Raw genomic sequence first — 10,516 nt, 5'->3', positions numbered from 1 at the left:
CATAAAGTTGTTCATAGTATCTTCTTATTATCTCTCTTATTTCTGTGGAGTCTGTAGTAAGGTTCCCCTTTCATTTTTTATTTCATTTATTTGCATCTTTTCTTTTTTTTTCTTAATCAATCTAGCTAAGAGTTTGTCAATTTTGTTAATCTTCTCAAAGAAGCAACTTTTGGTTTTGTTAATTTTCTCTTTTGTTTTTTTTTAGTTTTTTCTCAACTTCATTTATTTCTGCTCTGATTTTTGTTATTTCATTCCTTCTACTTGCTTTGGGATTAGCTTGCTACTCTTTTTCTGGTTCCTCCAGCTGTGTAGCCAGGTCATTGATTTTAGTTCTTCTTTTTTAATGTAAGCATTGGTGGTTATAATTTTCCTCTCAACACTGCCTTCACAGCATCCCATCTGATATGTTGTATTCTCATTGTCATTCATCTAGAGATATTTACTGATTTCTCTTGACATTTCTTCTTTGACCTACAGATTATTTAAGAATATGTTGTTTAATCTTGATATATATGTGAATTTTCCCTTTATCTGCCACTTGTTGATTTCCAGCTTTATTCAATTATGATCAGAGAAAGTGCTTTGTATAATTTCAATTTTGTTGAATTTATTGAGATGTATTTTGTTTCCCAACATATGGTCTATCCTGGAGAAAGATCCATGAGCACTTGAAAATAATATATATCCTGTTGTTTTGGAGTGCAATGTTCTGTATATGTCTATTAGGTTTAGGCCATTTATAATATTATTCGAGCTCTCTGTTTCTTTATTGATCCTCTGCCCAGATGTTCTATCCAATGCTGAGACTGGTGTTTTGAAGTCTCCAACTACTATTGTAGAGATGTCTATTTCTCCCTTCAGTTTCGCCAGTGTTTGCCTCATGTATCTTGCGGCATCCTGGTTAGGTGCATATATATTTATGATTGTTATTTCTTCCTGGTGAATCACCCCTTTTATTAATATGTAATATCCTTCCTTGTCTCTAATAGAAGTTTTGCTTTTAAAGTCTGTATCATCTGATATAAGTATGGTTACCCCAGCTTTTTGTTGTTGTTGTTGTTGTTGTTGTTGTTGTTACTTCATGCGTAGAATATCTTTTTCCAACCTTTCACTTTCAATATATTGGTATCCTTGGGTCTAAGATGAGTCTCCTGCAGACAATATATAGATGGTTTATATTTGTTTATCCATTCTGCCAGTCTGTGTCTTTTTATTGGGCAGTTTAATCCATTGACATTCAATGTTATTACTGTAAAGGCAGTTCTTATTTCATCCATTCTGATCTTTGTGTTGCATCTGTCATTTTATATTTGACACTTTTAGTTACCACTACTGATACAGTTGTCATTTCTAGACTCTCTTCCTGGCCTCTCTCTCCTGTCTTTTCTTTTCAGGCTGTAACACTCCCTTTAGTATTTCCCAAAAAGCTGGTCTTTATGTTATATTTTCTCTCAGTTTCTGTTTATATGAAAATATTCTAATCTCACTCTCACTTTTAAAAGATAATCTTGCTGGGTCTAAAATCCTTGGTTGGCAGTTTTTCTCCTGCAATATCTTAAATACATCATACCACTGCCTTCTTGGCTCCATGGTTTCTGATGAGAAATTTGCACTTAATCTTACTGGGTATCCCTTATATATTATGCATTGCTTTTCACTTGCTGCTCTCAGAATTCTCTTTTTGTCTCTAGCATTTGACATTCTGTTTAGTATGTGTCTTGGAGTTGGTCTATTTGGAATTATTTGGATGAGGGTATACTGTGCTTCTTGGACATGGATATCTATGTCATTCAATAAGATTTGGAAATTTTCCACCATTATTTCTCCAAATATTCTTTCTGCCCCTTTTCCCTTCTCTTCTCCTTCTGTGACACCAATGACACACATGTTTGCATGTCTCTTGCTGTTCATTTAGTTCCTGAGACCCTGTTAGATTTTTTCCATTCTTTTCTTCATCTTCTCTTTTGTTTGCTCACTTTTTGAGGCCATATCTTTGAGCTTGCCAATCCTTTCTTCTGCCTCCTCAAATCTGCTGTTATATGCCTCCAGTGACTTTTTTTTTCCTTCTTTATTTAATTGTTACATTACAAAAATATGAGGTCCCTTATATCCCCAACAACCCTCACCCCGCTTCTCCCACATTAACAACCTCTTTCAACATTGTGGCACATTCATTGCATTTTGGAATACATTTTTGAATACATTTTGGAGCACTGCTGCACCACATGGACAGTGGTTTACATTGTAGTTTACACTCTCCTCCTGTCCACACAGTGGGCCATGGCAGGACATACAATGTCCAGCATATGTTCCTACAGTACCACCCAGGATGACTCCAAGTCCTGAAAATGCCCCCACATCATATCTCTTCTTCCTCTCCCTATCCTCAGCAGTTACCATGGCCACTTCCTCCACATCAATACTACAATTTCTTCCATTACTAATCACAATAGTTTCATAGTAGAATATCAGTAAGTCCACTCTAATAAATACTCTATTCTTCCATTATGTGGACCCTGGGATGGTTATGTCCAGTCCCCCTCTATATCAAGAGGGGGCTTAGATTCTACATGGATGATGGATGCAATTTTCACCTTTCAATTCCATAAGGTCTGCTATTTTTCTATGTGTGTTTCCAAATTCTTCTTTGTGCTCATCCAATGTCTTCTTCCTTTTTTTTTTTTAGATTTATTTATTTCTCTCCCCTTGCCCCCCAATTTGTCTGTTCTCTGTGTCTATTTGTAGAATCTTCTTCTTTGTCCACTTCCATTGTTGTCAGTGGTGTCATCTTGTGTCACCAATGTCTTCTTAATAGCCGTAATCTCTTTAGCCATCTCATTGACTTTATTAAGGAGATTTGATTGAACATCTAAGATTAGTTGTCTCAAATCCTTTATGTCATCTGCAGGCTTATCTTGTTCTTTTAATTGGGTCATCTCTTCCTGTTTCTTGGTATGGATTGTAACTTTTTATTGGTGTTTCCACATCTGGCTTGCTAGATGTATTTATTCTGAGTGCAGTTTCTCACTTTAGCTTAGGAATTTCTTATTTTTTCTCCCTTGCTGGTTGTGTAGTAGGAGCCAAAGATGTAGTTGGTGCTGTAAGCTATGGAGGCGGAAGCTGCCCATGTTGCCCCAGGAAGTTATGAAGCTTCTCCTTCCTTTCTCCTCTCTTAGGGGTAGGGACAGAGCTGTAGCCATGTATAATAATCCCAGTTGGGCACAATACTATCTGTAGTCACCTGGAGACACTGATGAAGATTCATCTCCCTTCCTCCCCTTCCTTAGGCAGGGATAGAGCTATAGTTTTGGTCAGCAATCTATGCTGTGTGGGTCCAGAATGACCACAGTTGATCAGGTAAACTGATGTATCACCAGAGCCTCTCCCTGCTGGGAGTGGGAATGGACCCTCTGGAGTGCCCAACATCTAATCTCTGTGGGCCAAATATGCCTGCAGTTGCCCTGAGAGACTTAGGGACTACTGCCCTTTGTACCCTTTAGGGGGTGGGAACAGAACCCAAATGCTCAACAGTTCAGACCTATAGGCTGAAAGTACCCACTGCTGCCCAGAGAGGCTGAGGAAGCACCAGCCCCTTCCTATCTTATTGGGTGGAATGGGTGGTTCTATGGGTGCTCAACAGTTCAGTCCCTTTAGGCTGAGAATACCTGCCATTGCTTGTAGAGGTTAAGGCAATACCAGCCCCCTCCTATCCTATAGGGATCCAGAGGTGGAGATGGGCTCAAAGGCACTCAACAAATCTGTTTGTGTGGGTTGAAACCTTCTGCCATTGCCTGGAGAGGCTGAGAATACCCAGCTCCTTTCTTATTTTCTTTTGGTGTGAGGATGCAGCCCCAGGTGTCTGGCTATTCAAACACTGCCAGCAGAGAGCACTTACAGTTGCCTGGAGAGCCTGGTGCAGGTCAGGCCAGCTATCTCTCTGCTGGAGGTGGGGCTGGAGCCTGGGCTAGGGCTGCAGTCTGATCTTGGTGGAATGAAGCCCCTCTCTAACATCACTGAATTTTAGTTAACCCAGCTTCCTCTCATGCAGGGGAGTGGAATCAAAATGGTAGCTACTGGACTCTTTCCAGCTTGGAAGCACTCAGATCCCAGCTGTCTCTAGGATTATACATTGGTCAGCCGAGTCCATGAATCAGTAGCTGAGGTCAGTGGACATCCCACCATTTATGGGAAATTGAATTTCTAACTCCAGCCACAGAAGAGCTCCTGAGGTAGCCTGTGCCCCTAGAGTAGGATGGGCACCACCTCTGCAGGGTGGTTTACAACTTCCCAGAGAGGTGGTGCAGGTCCCCCCAGATTCCTCCCTGCTGGAGGTGGGACTTGGGTTTAGGCTAGACCTGCAATCCAACCTGGGTGGAAGGAAGCCTGTCCTTACAAGCACTACGATTTTCAGTCGGTGCCGTTTCCCTCCTGCCTGGGGCAGAGTCAGAATGGCAGTCACCAGCTTCCCTCTGTCCTGGACAAGCTCAAAGTTTACTTGTTCCTGGGATTCTACTTCATCCCACCGAATCCACTAATCAAGAGCTGAAGTCAGTGCCACACCGTGTTTTCCTCCCACTTTTATTGGGGGAAATGGAACTTCCACCTCCAACCACGGAATAGCTCCTGAAGCAGCTTGCAAGCCATGGGCACCAACCTCCGTGGCGTGGAGTGCTCTACTTATGATTTCTCTGTGCAGATGGGTAGTCTTCTCCTTCTACGCTGTCAACGATGTTGCAGGATACTCCTCTGGTCTCCTGGGTCCTCCAAAATGTGCTTTAGGTAGCTCTGAGTGACCACCAACTACCCTGTTTCATGAGCTGACTCCAGGAGCTCCTTACTCTGATGCCATCTTCCACAGTTGTTTCTATATTAATTATTTCTGAATCCATTATATTATATCTGACTTAACAGCTCTTTAACTCTTAAACTCCAAATTCTCCATGGAAGATAACTTTATTTCATTAGGAATTCTCCCCTAGAAAGACCTTTAGATATACCAAAGTTTGCTTTTCTTTAAAAGTGCTGGAATTAGAAAATATCTAATTTTTCATTTTCTTTTTTTTGTTGTTGTTCATTTTTCCATTCATTCACTAATTCATTTCCTCCTTTATCAAATTTAACCACACAATACATTCTACTCTTCTGAATACTGACATTTCATAAGTGAATAAGACAATTATTTGGCTCTCAACATAGAAAATTATAAAAGGGAGAGGTGTGAAACTTGTGAAATGTCATCTTTGTGCAATGTATTTAAAATGTGTGTGTATGTTTGTATAAGCATGTAGAATTTAGTAAATGGATGTAAAATAGGTAATTAATGAATAAATGTGTGACTAAAGGAAATATAAAAAATGGTTTAAATTGGTATTGGATTTTGAAGAGGGAATTTAATTCTCCTTGTAGAGAGAAGAAGTCTAGAACAGTATAGGAAGAAGAATATGCATAAGCAAAATCAAGGAAAACCTTTATATAGTTCACCACAAGTGATTACTGGGGGATCAATAATGTAATGCATGATTGACTATGATTTGACATAGAGATTTGAAGGTCAAAAAAGTCTTACATGCATGTTAAGCATGGATATAGTTTGTGTATAGGAAGCTTTGTTGGAAATTATAGAAAATGTTCCCTTTAGTATGAAAATTTGGGGAAAAAAAAATTGAGCAAATGTTTTCACAAAAGCCTCCTCCAGTGCCCTAGTTCAGAGGCAATCACTGCCCTTTATAGTGAGCAGTGGACTTCAGACCTTTTCACATCCCTCTCCAAGGGTCTATCTGCAGGACACACACACTCAACTAGAAGTGGTAGTCCTAATAGTAAATCTTTGGATTCCACAACCATGGATTTCCACTTGTAAAATAATCCTTCATATTCATTAGAGTCATTGAAAATAAGCAGTGACTGAATTCTGTTCTCTCCAGTTTTGGAGAATAGCTATCTGCACCTCTGAGTTACTGCATGATTATAGGTTTTATACACACACATATACACATGCATGCATACATACATGAATGCCTAAATATATAAATGAATATTTATATTTTCTCCATCTGAGAAGATAGTCCAAAAAATTGCTTTTAAAAAAGTCTCTTGAGAAAATAAAGTTTTCTATATTTACTAGAGTCTCAGTGGAATAGATTCATTAAAGAGTTTACAATGCAAATTTTGTAGAGAAAAGAAACTTGTTTTTTTTTTTTCTAGATGAGAAAATTTCACCCTGAGGGATCCTGGGCTGATTTTAAAGACTTGTTATTCTCAGCATGATCTTCTTTCAAGTGTTTGCTGTGTGACCGTGCTGTGTTATTTGGAAGTAGTCCTACCTCAGAAGTCATCTGGTTTCAGCTGTTTTCATGGAAAAACTCTCCTCTAGTTGCTGACAGCCAACTCCAAAAGAATGAAAAATGAAACAAAATCCAACCTCCTCTTACTTTTTCCTGAACTAAGAAATTTCTGCTGTGCATGGAGATATTTTATAAAATAAGGTTAAAGAGTGTTAAGGAGAAAAGTTGGATGTCATAAGGAGAGAATAGAAACATATTGGGAATATATCTTAAGTTAAATAAAGACCTGAGTCCAGAAAAGAATTGGCCTCAACCCATAGGAGATGTCTCAGAATTCTGTGAGGGTTAGATGTTAGGGAAAGTTGTAAAGTCTAGCAAGGTCTCATTAACGTGTTTGAATATTTACTTTAAATAATCTGTGAAGAAATTACATAAGTGATTTCATAGCAGATCTCATGTTTTGTTGTTGTTTAGTTTTTAGTTTTCTGACATTATCCCATTACTTGGTGTCTCCAATAGTCAATCTACCTCATCAATTTCTTTAATCTCTTCTCTAAGGCCTTATGCTTAAACATTTTTATTCCATGTGTCCTCCCTTAGTCAATCAATGTCTTTCTCCCTGTCTGTTCCTTTCCCTCTCCTTCTCTTGCTTTCTCTCCTTTCTCTTGCTCTCCCCCAATCTCCCCCACTTATTAACATTAAGACGGACATTGACTCATTCAGGAGTATACAGTAATATAATATTTGAGAGTTCATTCTTCCTTCCACTTTACAGATTCTTAAACTACCTCATGGTCACAGTCTAAACCAAGATTCTTAAGGAAGTTGATGTAGGATAGGATATCTACACTGGAACCTCATTTATGTGAGTGAAAATGTCTCTGCTTTCCATTTCTAAAACATACAAAATGAAATAACATTAACAATGTCTTCATGACATTTGGATATTTTCCTAAATTGTGGTGGTTTAATTATATGTAAACATATTTGGGAAATATTAAAATTTATTAGTTTTCCTACAAAATTGCATTTATTTGGGCTAATTTAAAAGTAAAAATCATGGTGGTTCTTGAATACAATTATATACATTCATATATTTTGCATAAATTTAAATATTTTATTATTGATTTAAATTCAAGGGATAGAATTTACCTTTATTGTTTCAATTAATGTACACTTATACATAGGTTTGAATGCATTTTCATAATTTAATGATAAGTGCTTGACTTCATCAACAATATTAACATAATCCTTAGTATAGCTAATTTTGTACTGTATGGTCAGAACATGGAGTGTTTCAGATTATTTGATTATATCATTATTCTTTATAACTCCAAATATTTCTTACATATATTCTGACAATCATTATGTAATCTTACTTGTCTCATAAAGTCATAGATATTTGGGCCTCCATTGGGAGTTTATTATTCTACATTACCAACTTATCATTCTTTCCTTTTGTTGTTGACATTCTTTCTTGTTTGAATTGAAAATTGTTTCATGTTTTTACTGTGAAAACTTCTTTTATTCTTATAATTTTTAAAATTCCTAAACATAGTTATGCTATTTTTAAAATATGCTCATCCATTATCTTTATGTTCTTTTCTTACAAAAGGAGTACATACGACTTTTGTTTTTATTTTCCTGATGGTCTAAGTGAGTTTAAACTATTTATAAGTTTTGATACACTTTTAGTCTTTTATTGTGTCCATCATTGTTTTTGAAAAGTTTCTTTGTTCTTTTCTTTTCTTTTTCCTTTTTCCCAGAAATTTGCTGATTGTTCTACCCAAGTTAGCTTTGGTTTGAGGATCTCCTTTGAAAATTTTCTTTTCTATCAAAATGACATAGTATTTGTGTTTTCAGTTAAGATGGCAGTTTTTTGTTCTGTTTTTTTCACTATTTTATTTTTTAAAGATACATAGATCACACAAAATGGTACATTAAAAAATATAAGTACCCATATACCCCACATCCCCAATTCCTCCCACATCAACTTCTTTCATTAGTGTTGTATATTTATTGCATTAGTTGAGTACATTTTGGAGCATTGCTACACAGCATGGATTATAGTTTACATATCCATTGCATTCAGTGGGTTATGGCAGGATATACATCCAGCATCTTTTACTGCAATATCATTCATGACAACTCCAGATCCTGAAAATTCCCCCATATCACACCTCTTTTTCCCTCTCTCTGCCTTCAGCAACTCCCATGGCCACTGTCTCCACAACGATATAATTTCTTCCACTGCTAGAGTCACAATAATTCTATAGTAGAATACCAGTAAGTCTACTCTAATCCATATTTTATTCCTAAGAGAGCAATTTTTAATGCTATCTTCAAATTTGAAATTTCCTCTGTCCATTGATAGTAAAAATTTATTTTAATTATTTACCATGAGATCTATATTTATATGAAAATAAGTGTTTTCTCAATCAATTCTGGCTAATACCAATACTGTCACACTTTGGTTTGGAGGCATTCCAAAATCATAATCAAAATAGTCTCTTCACAATCAATTGTAACAAACGTACCACACTAATGAAGGATGTTGTTAATATGGGAAAGTGTGTGTGGGGGTGGAGCATATGGGAATCTCCTATATTTTTTGTAACACTTATGTAATATAAAGCTTCTTTTAAAATAAAAAAAATGTTTCATTAATTTTTAGAATGTGTCCTGATAAATCTCAAAATTTTAATAATTTAAAAGTCTAGCAATACATCTCCTTTAGTTTCCATTCATTTATCATTTAATAGATCTCCATTAATAGATAAAATTCAATTGAGTACTGGAAGACTCAGTTATGAAATACAGATGTTGGATTTAGGAAAAAAACTGTTATGGAACTCAATTTTTATATATCCTAATTATTAATAACATGGATTTTCATATATGCTTTTCCAGAAGTTACACAAATATTAAACCCAGCTGTACTTTTCATAGAAATAGAAGAATAAAAAAATTACCCAAATTCTTTTATCTTAGATTATGTTTTAATGTTTGCTCTTTTTCACTTCCTTGGCTCTCTTAAGAGAAGAAATTTCCCACCCAGCATGGAAAAAGGCAATTGGACCATGATAACAGAGATTATTCTTGTTGGGATTCCTACCACCGAAGCCATTGGGAAACTCCTGTTCTTCATATTTTTATTGGCTTATTTAGTGACTGTCCTTGGAAACACCCTCATCATTACTCTCATTCTTGTGGATTATAGGCTTCGCTCACCCATGTATTTCTTTCTTAGCAATCTCTCTTTCAGTGAAATATTAACTTCCACATGCGTTGTTCCCAAGATGCTGGCAGGCTTTCTGTTAGAGAAGAAGATCATCTCATTTGATGAATGCTTTACCCAGCTCTATTTCTACTTCCTCTCTGGATGCACTGAGTTTATCCTTTTTGCAGTCATGTCTTATGACCGCTATGTGGCCATTTGCAGCCCCCTTCAGTACCCTATGATTATGACCAGTTCAATCTGTGTCCGTCTTGTAATACTCTCCTGGGTAGGCAGTTTTTTCCTTATTCTCCCATCTATCATCATCAAGGCAGGGCTGCCATATTGTGGCCCCAATAAAATCGATCACTTTTTTTGTGACAGCGCCCCTTTCCTCCATTTGGCCTGTGTTGACATTCGTGCCGTTGAACTACTGGACTTCCTCAGTTCCCTTGTCCTACTCATCAGCTCACTCTCGTTGACAGTGGTCTCCTATGCCTACATTATCTCCACCATTCTGAAGATTCCTTCAGGCACAGGACAACGCAAAGCCTTTGCCACTTGTGCCTCTCATTTCACTGTGGTCTCCATGGGCTATGGTATCTCCATCTTTGTCTATGTGCGTCCTTCACAGAAGAGCAGCCTGCACCTAAACAAGATCCTCTTTATCCTTTCCAGTGTTATTACACCTCTTCTGAATCCCTTCATCTTCAGTTTACGGAATGAATCCATGAAAGATGCACTGAAGGACACCTTGGCCAAGGGGCTGGACTTCATCAAGAGGATGAAGTCCAAGTGAAGAGAACATTGGCATTCATTCCCAACCTGGGAATTCTCAGCCTTTTAGAAAATGAGTCCATAAATTGATACAATAACTAGGGGGTATATCTGTGTTAAGTCTTTAGATTAAAACTGGGTTTATGTATATCTTATTTTTAAGATTCATGAACAAATATTAAAAAGAATAATTTACTGGTTTCAACTGTAATACTTGTATTATCATGTAGACAATTTA

At 37.0% G+C, this 10,516-nt stretch overlaps 1 protein-coding gene across 1 annotated transcript; it reads left to right on the top strand.

The window, feature by feature from the left end:
• The first annotated feature begins 9,364 nt into the window (after positions 1 to 9,364).
• On the top strand, positions 9,365 to 10,300 carry LOC101444534 (olfactory receptor 6M1-like). Its single transcript, XM_004472327.2, has one exon. It carries the CDS (start codon positions 9,365 to 9,367, stop codon positions 10,298 to 10,300), a length of 936 nt encoding a protein of 311 aa, XP_004472384.1.
• Positions 10,301 to 10,516: the final 216 nt, after the last annotated feature.

Source organism: Dasypus novemcinctus, chromosome 16, assembly GCF_030445035.2.
Source record: "Dasypus novemcinctus isolate mDasNov1 chromosome 16, mDasNov1.1.hap2, whole genome shotgun sequence".
Classification (NCBI taxonomy): domain Eukaryota; kingdom Metazoa; phylum Chordata; class Mammalia; order Cingulata; family Dasypodidae; genus Dasypus; species Dasypus novemcinctus.
The sequence above is the reverse complement of the archived record's forward strand: the minus strand, read 5'-3'. Positions and strand labels throughout refer to the sequence as shown.

Bases quoted from the DNA above. Each gene is read 5' to 3' on its own strand.
- LOC101444534 (XM_004472327.2), top strand. From the start codon at position 9,365: ATGATAACAGAGATTATTCTTGTTGGGATTCCTACCACCGAAGCCATT.